Source organism: Lithobates pipiens, unplaced genomic scaffold (assembly GCF_037356315.1).
Source record: "Lithobates pipiens isolate NorthernLeopardFrog02 unplaced genomic scaffold, aLitPip1_a1.2 Scaffold_19, whole genome shotgun sequence".
Taxonomy (NCBI): domain Eukaryota; kingdom Metazoa; phylum Chordata; class Amphibia; order Anura; family Ranidae; genus Lithobates; species Lithobates pipiens.
The window spans coordinates 374,046,777-374,060,519 of record NW_027507764.1 but is presented as its reverse complement, the minus strand read 5'-3'; the positions used below and the strand labels follow the sequence as shown (position 1 = coordinate 374,060,519).

Genomic DNA, 13,743 nt, shown 5'->3' with positions numbered 1-13,743 from the left:
ACCCCCCCACCCCGCTCGGTCAACCCAACATAGCGAGCCTTGGATCCCTAAACGGAGAGAAACCTTCACTTAAACAAAGTGAGAACTGTTCCGTGGCCTCGCCACCAACTGGTACGGGGGTGTTGTGGTGTCTGACTTGGCTCGCGAACACCACAACAGGAGAGAGGAGAAAAAATGCTTTAGCATTAAAGGGGTCCTATGGAAGTAAGGGGTGAGGAAACTGCCATGTAGTAACATATAGGTATATGTGGGGATTTGGCCATCTGTGATCAAACAGCCTTGCATCTTGGTACAGCTTCATGATGGTCATTCAGCCATGCCATGGCTTCCTTAGGATTAGTGCAGAAGTGAGCCTTCCCATCATGAATAATATGCAATTTAGCAGGGAAAAGCATGGCATAGGAGAGGCCCTCAGTGCGCAGGTGGGTTTTCATCGTCGCAAAGGAGATGCGTTGTCGTTGGATTGGACGTCTGCTGAAAAGTCAGGGTATACTGAAATGGTGTTTGCATTGTATTTCAGTGGGCCTTTTTCTCTTGCAAGACGTAAAATGGCAACCTAATCTTGAAAGTTAAGGATCCGTGTAATTATGGCACATGGGGGAGCTCCAGTGGGAGGGGGGCACGGAGGGGTGCATCCCAAAAATGTTCCTCAGCCAGGTATACAGGAATTTTTCTGGGTGAGAGCCCTCCTGGCTGCTGGGGTGGAAGGATGACCTCCATCTCTCCCAAACCGTGTAGCTGCCATTGGGGAGGTGAGACGGTTGCTTCCTCAGCCATTCCCTCATCTGGCTGCTGGGATGACATTTCTCTGTCACTGTCTCCCAGGTGCACGAATCCTTGTTGGGGAGTGACCATTTCCTCCTCCCCCTGGGCTTCCAAAACTCCCACAGGTGTGGGGCAGAGGTCTTAGACCCTCTGTCCAGTGGCCAGCGCTTCAGCTGGTGGAAGTCTCTGGTAACTCCACAGATGCGGCTGTTGGTGCTGGGCAGAGCTCAGGAAGTTTGGTCCTAATACCAGCTCCTCTGCTGGAGGCTCACCAGGTTGTTCTTCTTCAGCAGAACAGCCTATCATATCCCCAATTTCTATAACTGGTGTCTGGGGATAGAGATTCGCCACCTTCTGTCCGTAGAATGAAGAAGAGGTTACTGGTGTTGGGCAGAGCTCAGTGATGTCTGGCCTTGATGCCAGCTCCCCTTCTGGGTTGTTGGCATCATTCTGGTGTGGCATCAGCTCCTGGAAAGTGACCATCTCCTTCTCACCCTGGGCCTCTGGAACCACCGCAGGTGTGGGGCAGAGGTCTTGGTCCCTTTGTCCAGTTGTCAACGCTTCTGCTTTGCAGATGGCAATCTCCTGAGTTTCCACTGCCGATTCTCTGGTATGCAGCTGAACGTGTTCTAGCAGTTTTCTATATGCCCTTTCCAGATACTGTTCCTTCCTTAGCAAATAGTCCAGGTCAGGTTTAAGTGCTGAAACCCCTGCAAGACCGAGCATAGCCTCTCTGTATTCTCGCAGGTCTTCAAGGGTAAGTTCCCCTTCATCACCAAACACAAAACAATCTGAATGGCTCTCCCACAGCAATCCAGGGCCACCAAAGTTATATCCCCCTGGAGAACTTTCTGTTGTCTCCTCTAAATATTCCTCCTCTGCGTGCCATTGCAGAGCCGGATACCGATTGTCCAGCCTGTCCAACTCAGTCACCCATTGCTCCTGGGCTGCTCTCCCAGGAATTGCATTCGTAACTCCAGTTGTTCACTGGCCCGTTGCTCTGGGGTTGGAAAGCACTTGCCGGTTGCATACCAGCAACCTGGAGTGCTCTAATCTAGAGTCCTACCCAAATCTGCTGCCTGACCTCCAGGTATTCATCTGCAGACACAGACCTGGTGTACGCTGAAAGGACGATCCGCAGTAGCCCCGGAAACTCTGATGCTAGATCCATATCTCCGCTGGGGTGACTGAAGTCTGCTATCCTGATCTTGGATCCAGGTAGAGGTTTGTACGTGTTCACAGCTAGGAAGCACGATCCTGCCACTGCCAACCAGCTGTTTACGAACCCCTGTCCTCAACAGGTCTTTGTCTGCCATAAATGCTTCCTCTGTCCAGAACCAGCACTATCCACGACCCCTTAGCTTATCCAGTCACCAGCCGTAACACAGTGTAGGGTGAACAACAACATCAAAACTTCACAAAAACTCAGCAAATTACCACAGATATCCAACTCTGAGACACTTCCCCCCACGATTGGATTCAGGGCGGGGTAAACTGTCCAATCACAATATACACACAGGCCAGGTGTATTCAAACTTCTCATCAGTAAACTTCTTATCAGCAGGGAGAGCTGTTGGAGGAATTCACCCCCACCAATCTCACAGCTAATCTACATATGCATCCCATAATATCCAAGGCAGACAGACACAATAGAACCTTGGAATACAACCCCACCCCAAATGATCACAGCAAAGAGTCCACAACAGCATGAGACAACACACAATATATACATATATACAACATTCCAATGTGGCCGTACAGTGTGCCTAAATAGCACAGATCATAGTGGGACTCTCAGTCACCCTGTGCCCCTAATGGATGCAGGGTGATTAACACATAAGAGGGGCAATGGGAGCTGGACATGGAGTCTCCACAGCTCTCCGAGGTAAGCCAAGTTCCACAAACCACCCACCCAAAGCGAATCCTGTCACACCTCCACACTCCTCTCCTGTACATACTGCCAACTGTCTTTCTCTCCACACTCCTCTCCTGTACATACTGCCCCCATAATATTTTCCACACTCCTCTCCTATACATACTGCCCCCATCATACCCTCCACACTCCTCTCCTGTACATACTGCCCACTGGCATACCCACCACACTCCTCTGCCGTACATAGTGGCCACTGCCATACCCTCCACACTCCTCTCCTGTACACAGTGCCCTCTGTTATACCCTCCACATTCCTCTCCCTTACCTGCATATACTTCCCACCTTTATACCATCCATACTCCTCCGCTATGCCTCCTACTCACAAAAACAGTTCTTTAAAATTATATTGAATGCCCTCATATTTGTTCTGCCCATTATCGGTACTCATTTAATTTTGTGATTACTATTTTGATGTATAGAGGAACATAGGGGATGTCAGCTACTCTAAATATACTACTGGTAAAAAAAAGTGCCCCTGAAAATATTTTTGAAATGTTGGCAACTATGAACTTGAGAGGCTCCTGGGATCCTGTGATATTAAAGTGGTAGTAAACTTCACTAACATTACTACTTTTTAGAGGCCCTAAGGTAGGTTATGCTATGCTGCACAGCATACTAGCACATTAGGGTACACTTACCTGTCAGACTGAGCCCTCTAGCGCTGCGCTGTGATCAAACCAGCTGATCCCGGGTGCTTCCATCTTTAACCAGTCTTCCTTCTGGGTTCTGTGCCCTCAGTCACTTGCTTTGGCCGAGCTGCGTTGATGTCATTCCCACGCATGTTCATGCGCATCCTCTCTCTCTCATTCCCCCCTCTCTCTCTCATTCCCCCTCCCTTACCCCTTACCCCTCTCTCATGCCTTCTCTCTCTCTCTCAACCTCCCTCTCTCTATTTAACTTAATTTGTTATAGCAAAAAATTGTTTGCATTTTATTATTATTTTAAATAAAAAAGCCCCACCAAAATCCTCAGTACCAGGCCCACAATATTCTTAATCTGGCCCTGCCTGTCTATCTGGACAGTTTCCATCTCCTCGGGTCTGTCGCAAGGGGGAGTATTAAATGGATCATTTTTGTGCGATTGTCGAAACATTGCGTCCTTCCTGGAATGGGTGGTTTGGAATGTTTTAAAGGAATTGTTTTTTGTTTCTATTGTTATATGGTAATAAAAGGCTGCTATGGTCAATTTATATCCAAACTTTGGTATGGTCTGGTTATTGGTGGGTACAGGTACAGAAATGGTTTGGGATGGCATATGAGGGAATCTTATTAGGAATGGGGACATCTGTTCTGCCTCAGTCAAGACATTCAAGGGACAGTTGGATAAATATCCTAGCATTGTAGATAACCCATTAGGAGGTTTGCTAATAGATCACCTTGAAGTACAGAAAAGCGAGAATAGAATGCTAACATGTACATGACACAATATCTTACCTTGTACTATATTTTTGGCAGATGCAAGCATAAGAGCCATTCCCGTATCTGCAGTGGCATCATTTCCTACACCTGGTGTATTGGTGACTTTTATACCATAACTTGATATTAGCTTCAGATCCAAGTGATCCACACCTACTCCGGAACTCGATATCACTTTAACATGGGGGAGAGAATCTAGGAGTTCTTTGGTCACTACAGGCAGGTGCCACCACAACAAGAGAGCCTGTATCTTTGGGGCATATAGCTCTCTGTTGTTGTTAAACTCATCCAGGTATACAATATGGAAGTGCTGTTTTACAAAACTTTCATAATGTTTTGGAAAACCCCGAGATCCACCACTGTGGGATAACAGTGCATAGGGAAGTTCTTCCATTTCTCCTACAAAATATATGAAAAACAATTGATAGCATATGATTGATATAACATAGAAAACAGAGTGCACAGTTACCTGTAGAACCTGAATGCTGCTATTGTAGCCTATAGGCAAACAACCTTTGAGGTTTTAAAGTTAACCTGCCAGGCATTTTAAACATTCTAAGTAAAGGTCAGGACTAAAAGCAGGTATTTGTTAGCCTGAAAAGTATATTCTATATGCACCTCTGAACCTGATGCATTCTCTTGCAAAGGCTTGACATACACTATACTGCCAAAAGTATTAGGACAGTTGCCTTTACAAGCACGTGTACTTTAATGGCATCCCAGTCTTAGTCTATAGGGTTCAATATTGAGTTGGCCCACCCTTTAAAGCTATAACAGCTTCAACTCTTCTGGGAAGGCTGTCCACAAGGTTTAGGAGTATGTCTATGGGAATGTTTGACCATTCTTCCAGAAGCGTATTTGTGAGGTCAGGCACTGATGTTGGATGAAAAGGTCTGGCTCTCAGTCTCTGCTCTAATTCATCCCAAGTGTGTTCTATCCGGTTGAGATCAGGACTGTGTGCAGGCCTCCCTTTTGCTGTATACTGAGTGTAGTAGAACGCTCTTCTGACAGGAGGGGAGAGCAGAACCCCTCCTGCGGGCTTTGTGGTGGCTTCCCTCTGTAAGTTGGGGGGGGTGGCTATTTATGTTGGCAAATGTAATGGGGATTTGGGAAGGGGAGATATGTGGGAATTTGTCTTAGGAGGGGGATTGAAGTAAGAAGTCTTGTGCTGGGAGGGGAGATAGGGGGATTTTGTGCCAGAAGGGTGTTGGGGAATTCAGGGCTAATAGGAGGGATTTGTGCTAGCAGGTGGGATTTGTGCTGGCGAGGGGCTGGTTGGGGTAGAAGATTTGTGTTAGGATAGAAAGTTTGAGAAGAAAGAGGATGTGTGCCAGGCAGGTTATTTTTTGGGGGTGAGGGAGATTTGTGCTAGGAGGTGGGATTCGAGTGGGATTTGACCCGGGGTATGGGATTGGAGGGGCAAAGATTTGTGCTGGGAGGGGGGATTTGGGGGAGAAGATTTGTTCTAGGATATAAAGTTTTGTTTGTGCTAGGCGGGTGATATTTTGGAGTGAGACAGAATGTTTGTGTCCACTAATGATGATTTTCTCGTATTCTTTGTGAAAATATAATTTTGGTATTTTCACATGGTGGGGCCCGTCCGGTAGGCATTACTGGGCCCCGTGATTTCTAACAGCGGAGCTGGTGTCGGCACTTGCAATGAACCAAATGGTCAGTTTGAAGAACATTCGCCAAACAGTTAAAGAAAAGTTTAGAAACTGCAAACATTCTCTGAACCTAATTGAAGTCTATGAGGGATGAATCCTGAAAATAAATTTTAACTTATTTTTAAGGCTGATAGGAAAGAAATTATCATACAAAAAGTTATGGGGAGCTGGGCACTACCAGGAAGAAAATGTACATGCAAATAAAAAATATTTAAAAATGACCATGCGGGAGAGAGCAACGCTTTTTAAGGGGCTTAAAAAGCAACATTAAAAGTGCACAGTTCCTTCAAATAACATGTTTGGGGGATGCCGTAAACCTGCTTGTGAAGTGGAACACCTGTACAAAAGTAAAAGTAACATTACAAAGAAAAAATAGGATTTTTATAACAGCTTACTTGTAAAATCATTTTCTTGAAGTACATCACGGGACACAGAGCCATAGTTATAACCATATGGGTATATAACCACCTTTAGGTGATGGACACTGGCACGCCCAAGACATGAAGTTGCCTCCCTATATAACCCCTCCCACACTGGGAGCACCTCAGTTTTGTAGCCAAGCAATATATCCCAAAGCAAGCGTATATCCCAAAGAGGGGAGGGATCTCGGTGTCCCGTGACTTCAAGAAAAGGATTTTACAGGTAAGCTGTTATAAAAATCCTATTTTCTTTATTGTACATCACGGGACACAGAGCAATAGTAATAACTATATGGGATGTGGGATGTCCCAAAGCAATGCCATCTGATTGGAGGGAGACACATATTAGCAGGATACCATCAGACTTGAGGACCTATACTGCAGCCTGCAGTACATTGTGCCCAAAGTCGGTATCCTCATGTCTTTTCACATCCACCTGATAGAATCTAGTAAACATATGGCCTAAATACCAGGTTGCGGCCTTGCAGATCTGAGCAATAGTGGCCCGGTAATGCACTGCCCAGGAAGCACTAACTGCTCTGGTTGAGTGTACTTTGATCCTAAAGCGGGAGTTCCGCCGTTTTTTTTTTTTTTTAAAGTCAGCAGCTGCAAATACTGCAGCTGCTGACTTTTAAAATATGGACACTTACCCATCCAGCGTGCCCGCGAAGTCGGCACCCGAAGCCAATCTGTCGCTCGGCTCTCGGGTGCTGCCGTCGCCATCTTGGGTATGGGAATCAGGGCTTCACTTCCGGGTTCCCTACTGCTTCACTTCCGGGCTTCACTTCCGGGTTCCCTACTGCACATGCATGAGTCGCGCTGCGCAATAAGGACGGTCCCTGCTGTCTCTGGGATCCGTGTGTTTCCCAGCAGACAGCGGGGGCCCCACAGGAAGTGGCATAAATACCCTCAGATTCTGTGGATAGCTATGACTGGAAGTGGGTGCAGATACCTGTATTATAAAGGTATCTGTACCCCCCACCCTCCTGAAAGGTGGCAATTGTGGCACCGAAGGGGGGCAGGGTTCTGATGAGCGGAAGTTCCTCTTTAGGGTGGAACTTCGCTTTAAAAGGGTGGAATCCTCCCTTTCAAACCATAAGCCTGAATGATAATTTGCCTAACCCATCTAGAAATAGTAGTTTTTGATGCTGCCTGTCCTTTCTTAGGACCGTCTGGCAAAACAAATAAAACATGTTTTCCGAATCTGGGCAGTTGCCTTTAAATAGACTTTAACTGCTCTCACTACATCAAGGGAATGTAGTGACGTCTGTAGCCCAGAAAGAGGTTCTGGAAAAAATGAAGGAGGGATAATATTCTGGTTCAGATCAAAATCTGACACCATTTTAGCCAAAAAAACTGGATGAGGCCGCAACACCATTTTATCTTTGTGGATAATTAAATGCGGCTCTTTACATGAAAGAGCAGCTAATTCTGATACCCTTCTTGCAGAGGATATTGCAATCAGAAGCACTAATTTTCTTGTCAAAAGGACCAAGGGAATAGATTGTATCGGCTCAAATGGCTGTTTTTGCAATGCCGACAAAACCAAGTTCAAATCCCAAGGACATAATGGTGATTTAACTGGTGGATTAAGCTGAGTTACCCCCTGTATAAAAGTCTGGACCAAGGAATGAGAAGCGAGTGGTCTCTGAAACAATACTGATAAAGCCGTAAGCTGACCCTTGATAGTAGTTAAAGCCAGCTTCATTTATACTCCTAATTGCAGGACATACTTCCGGGGATGCCAACCTTTGGATTCACACCAGGCAACATATGCTCTCCAGACTATAATATATGACTCTGGAAGCTGGTTTCCTAGCATTAATCAGGGTAGACAGCATTGACCCTAAAAGACCCTGATTCTTCAGAATATGGGTTTCAACAGCCAAACGGTAAAATTTTACGTTTGTAAGGTAGGGTGGAATACTGGTCCCTGCGAGAGCAGGTCTGGATGTGGCAGCAGGGTCCATTTCTTCCCCACTGCCATCCTTATGCTCTCCGCATACCAAAATCTTCTGGGCCATGCTGGGGCTACAAGAATCACCGGCTTCGCTTCTTGCCTCATTCTGCGAAGAAGATGAGGCAGCAGCTGAACAGGAGGGAATGCATAAATCAGTGAAAATTGATCCCACGGGGTCACCAACGCATCTGACCTGCAAGCGAGTGGATCTCTTGTCCTTGACACAAAGTTGTCCAACTGCTTGTTGAATCTGGATGCCAATAGATCTACATCCGGGGTCCCACATCTTTGTCACATAGCCCAGAAGATTCTGGGATGAAGAGTCCATTCCCCCGGGAACAACTGCTGGTGACTTGCCAATTCTCTATTGCTGGAATGAAGATTGCCGATAGGCAAGGTACATGTTTCTCTGCCCAGGCTAGAGTATGATTTACCTCCTTCTGGGCTGCAGGACTCCTGGTGCCCCCCCTGGTGATTGATATAAGCCACTGCTGTGGCATTGTTGGACTGGATCCTGACAGGACAATTCTGCAACTTGAACGTCCAGGCCTCCAGGGCCAAGGGTGCCGCTCGAATCTCTACAATGTTGATGGGTTTTCTCAGTCATGGATCATCTTCCTTGGACAGACGCTTCTTCCAGGACTGCTCCCCAACCTATAAGGTTGGCATCTTTTGTTTCCCCTTCTGTATATTGAATATTCTTGGAGATTCTTCTTGCAGATTCTTGAAGATTCTGAAAATACCACCAACTGAGGCTCTGACATACTTTCACAGCCAGATGCATTGGGAAATCTAGAGCTTGGGCCTTTTTGTTCCAAGCAGTTAGTATACTGTTTTGCGACAGTCTTGAATAAAACTGGGTATAAGGAACAGCTTCAAATAAGGCCACCATCTTCCCTAATAACCTCATGCAAAGGCGAATGGAGGGATTCTTCTTTGTCCTGACCACCTGAACCAGATCCCTTATAGCACTGATTTTTTTTCCTGGGGCAAAAACACTTTACTCTGGGCTGTGTCTATGATCAGACCTAAGTACTCTAGCCTTCTTAGTGGCTTTAAGGATGATTTCTCTAGGTTGAGAATCCAAGCTAGGTATTCCAGGTAGTTGACTGTGCTGACCCCACTTTGGTCCAAGCGGGCTACCGACCAGTCTACTAGTAACAAGTCGTCTAGGTATGCTATAACTGTTATGCCCTGAGTTCTTAGTCTGACTAGAGGTGGGGCCAGAACCTTTGTAAAAACCCGGGGTGCAGTAGCTAGACCAAAGGGCAAGGCTACAAACTGAAAATAGTGCCCTTCTACCTCAAATTGCAGACATTTCTGGCGAGCAGGAAAAATAGGCACATGCAGATATGCATCCTTGATGTCGATTGACGCCATAAGTTCCCCTCCTTGTAGGATGGAAACGACTGACCGGGTCGACATGCAAAATGAGCCGATATTCAGGAATTAATTTAGCCCTTTGAGGTCTAAGATGGGCCTGACATCAGATGGCACCGTGAAAAGGTTTAAATAAAACCCCAAACCCTGCTCTTCCACGGGGATCTCCATGATCACCCTTTGAAATAACATTTGGTCTAATGCCAGTAACAGAGATTGCCTTTTTCCTGAATCTTTGGCAATGTTTGATCTCAGAAAATGAGGCAATGAAAATGCTCGCAACTCTAGTTTGTAACCTAGAGCTATTGTGGAGGTGACCCAGTTGTCCAGAATCTCTTCCTGCCGCACCTTTGCAAACTGCAAAAGTCTTCCCCCCACCCGAGTGAGGGGGGCACCCCTTCATAAGGAGACTTTAGAATTCTGCTTTGTAGGTTTCCTCCCCCAGGGCTTCTTTTGTCCCTGGGCATTACCTTGAGTTTTACCTTCTGAACCTGAAAGTGGAGGCCGTCGCAACTGACTGGAGGCAGTTGGCCCTGGCTCTGGAGAGGAAGCTTGTTTAAACGAGGAACGCTTATTCTTTCATTTAACTGGTAACAAGGTACTTTTTCCACTCTTTTGGATGTATTTATCCAAGTCATCTCCAAATAGGCGTTCACCATGAAACTAAAACCCAGCCAAGAGTTTTTTGCATGGCGCCTCGGCTGACCAGTTCTTCAGCCACAAGATCCTAGGCACCTTAGGCAGTTCAGCTAAATCTCGGGCCTGCTGAACTGGAATATCTCTAAGAACCCGTTTCAGCTGGCCTTTTAGGGATTGACAGATGCCTATTGCCGCAACAGCAGGTTGAGTTACCGCACCTGCCGTAGAAAAATAAGTCTTCAGTAAAGACTCTAGCGTTTTATTTGTTGGATCCCTGAACATTTGGGCATTGTCTACAGGACAAGTCAGGTTTTTATTCACAGAGGAGATAGCAGCATCCACCACTTGAATACTCCACTTCCTGGTAAATTTCTCTTCCATAGGATAGAGAGTTGACATTTTTTTAGGAGGGAGAAAATGCTCATCTGGGAGAAACCAATCAGCATATATAAGCTGTTCCAGGAATGGATGAACAGGAAAGGCGTGAAGAGCCTGCGGGGGCTTTAGCGAACCTAGTGAAGAGATGGGCCTTTCGGCTGACTCTGTCAAGAGCAATTTGAATGCAGAGCAATTGAATGCAAATGCAGACATTACAGGCAAAATCTTGTTTCTTCGGTGATGAGGCCCGGGTACCATTCACCTTGGCCTTTAAATGGCACTTTTAAAATGTTATTGGTTCTAAAGGTTAAATGCATTTTCTGCATGAAGATAAAAAGCCTTTTAGGTGCAGCTCCCTCCCCAGACCCCCCCCCCCCCAATCCTTACCCAAGCCTAGTCTCAATCCAGTGCTGTACACAAGAGTAGCAGAGCTATTCTTTCTCTCCTTCCTTGTTGGCTCCCGCTGCTGTCAATCAATTCAGTGATGAGGGAGCAGGGGGCAGGGTCAAGCCAAACTATCTGTGTCAATTAATGCACACAGTGGAGCTCAGGATCAAGCCCTTACGAATACCCCCATATCAAGCATCTTGCTGGGAGGGGTACATGAAGGGGTCAGAAGTACCAGTGGGGGGACCCAAGAAGAGGAGGATCAGAGCTGCTCTGTGCAATAGTTTGGGTAATTATGACATGCTTGTTATGTCCAAAATAATGTCCAATGAAGTCAATGTCCCACCCTTCCACCAATCCTCTTGCCTTGCTATAAATGAGTCAAGCTTCAATGCTGTCATTCACAGCAGGATAGAGGTTGCTAGGACACCAGTTGCCTAGCAACCATTGACGCATCCCTGGCAGCATTTACTGCTGGCCAGGGAATTCCCAGTTTGGCAGGAAAATGTAAACAAAGGGGTTGGAATTCTAGCTGATGTTATTGGCCAAGGTTGGCATCCCCACCCTTTACAGCTGAATGGGGCCAGGAATGTGTCATTGGTTACTAGGATGCCAACAGCCACCAACATCCTAGCACCCACAGCCCTGAGTGGAAATCTGGCATTTATTAGTGGTGGCAGTAATACTTCTGCACAACTAGAGGTTTGCAGTGGTGGGCAGGCAGGTGAACAGGCCCTTTGGTTTTCTAATTAGTCGAAGGGCAAACAGCTAGAACTTGGGGAAAACCCTGCATTGTCCAGACTTAAACCTCATCCCCACTCCGCACTCAGCTGTCTCATTTGAGAATTGCCAGAAACCTGACTGCCAACCCAACCATGTAATTCTCCACAGGTTTAGCCAGCCTAACAACTCATAAAGAAACCGGTTATACAAACTGAAAATTGAATTTGTATGCTTGAAAAATGTGCAGCTCTAAAGAACTTTGAGAAAAGCATGGTAAAGAGACAAAGTTCGACAGTACATACCTCAGCCACAATTCTCTCGTCTGACACACTAATGCTTTGCTGAAGAGCAAAAAAAAAAAAAGAGTTAATTAGTTACTTAACCAGTTATATAATTTTCTATACGAAGACAATGTGCACATAGGAATGTACTTATTGCATACCTCCCAACTTTCTAAGATGGGAATGAGGGACACCTATTAACAAAAGTATGTAGGCATAGGACACACCTCTACTATTCCTTTATACATTTATGCAATTTACAAATGCAGCAATTAGAAACTGGATGAAAGTTTTAGCACTGAGAAACACTTTTTGAAAGATAAATAACGTATTTTATATACAACTACCGTATTTATCGGGGTATAACACGCACCGGCGTATAACACGCACCCCAAGTTTAGGAGGGCATTTTAAGGAAAAAGGTTTTAGGAGGGAAGTTTAAGGAAAAAAAAACTTACATTTAAATGCCAGTCAATGCAGCCTTATCAGTGTGCATCTGCAGCCTTGTCCATCATTGCAAAATGATCAGTGTCATTTGCAGCTTGCCCCACGCTATTTGCAGCTTTGCAGTGTCATTTGCAGCTTGGCCAGCGCCGTTTGCAGCCTTGCCCATGTTTAAATTTCCCGCCGCCGAGACAGACCGAGCGAGTGCTGCCGAAAAAGGCAGAGCCGACTTGCTCGGCTCCGCTCGTAGTCCTGGCTCCCTGCTGTTTCTCTAGCGAGCACTGCCGAAAAAGACAGAGCCGTCTGTACTGTGTATTCGGCTGGGCTCCGCTCGCAGTCCCGCCCAGTATGGAATTTTTGACTCGCAGACAGTGGGGATCGGCGTATAACACGCACCCACGACTTTCCCCCAATTTTAAGGGGGAAAAAGTGCGTGTTATACGCCGATAAATACGGTATATAGATCAGACCAAAATGAGAAAATGAGGGACAAATGGTGAGGAAAGAGGCGAGGGACTTTGTTCTGAATGAGGGATAGTCCATCGAAACAAGGGACAGTTGGGAGCTATGTTATAGTGATATTCACAGTTCAACAAATGTATTAAACTGTAAGCTATATAAAACTTAGAAAGTAATGGAGACCTAAAAGGACAAACTCATTACCAGCTTCCTCCTGTGGCTCCGTCTGCTACCTTCTCTGATGTCTGCCCTATTCCTTCACTGAGCAAAGAGCAGGCTGGTAGATGGGATGTCAGTGCGGTCCTAGCTCCTGCTCCTTCATACAGAAAGAAGAAGAGACCTCGACAGGGACGGCGCTATGACTCCCCATCGCCTCCCAGACAGCTTTCATCAGGTAAGTGCTGTTCACGGGATGCCCAAAAGAAGAAAGCATCATCTTTCTGCATACTAAGACTATCTCCCCTCATTTGGAGACTGTTTGGAGACTGTTTCTATAGATGATTCATTAGGGGTAGACTGGTACAGGTTAACAAATATTCAGCGGCAGACTGACCATTTGGCTACTCGGGCACTGCCTGAGGGCCCCGGGCCACTAGGGGGCCCCATCAGGGTTGCCAGCCTCAGTAAAACCAGGGACAGTATGTAAAAATCTGTGTTTTTTTTTTACATCTGTCTCTGAAATGTCCCTTACGGACATAATTTTGGTTTAAAAATCCTGAGATTATAGAAACATGTCTGTGTATCTGTATACTCTGTGTGTATACTGTGTGGCCTCATAATCGATTGCCTGGGGGGCCCATAATCTCCTATTGCCCGGGGGCCCCATGAGTTGTCAGTCCGCCCCTGCAAATATTATACTCTTATCTTTATGAACCAATGTAACTATGTTGGTT

General features: G+C 46.1%; 1 protein-coding gene across 2 annotated transcripts in view; it reads right to left on the bottom strand.

The window, feature by feature from the left end:
* Positions 1 to 13,171, bottom strand: part of LOC143996976 (glyoxylate/hydroxypyruvate reductase B-like) — a 96,647-nt gene extending 83,476 nt beyond the window's left edge. The window contains exons 1-3 of one of the 2 annotated variants that reach the window (XM_077492310.1): positions 13,055 to 13,171; positions 11,969 to 12,007; positions 4,132 to 4,512 (exon numbers count right to left, since the gene is read on the bottom strand). In XM_077492310.1, coding sequence (XP_077348436.1) covers positions 4,132 to 4,507 — 376 coding nt within the window. In that variant the 5' untranslated portion in view covers positions 4,508 to 4,512; positions 11,969 to 12,007; positions 13,055 to 13,171. Of the gene's footprint in view, positions 1 to 4,131; positions 4,513 to 11,968; positions 12,008 to 12,405; positions 12,621 to 13,054 lie in introns of those variants that run through there. The other variant, XM_077492311.1, reaches the window with a different exon arrangement.
* Positions 13,172 to 13,743: the final 572 nt, after the last annotated feature.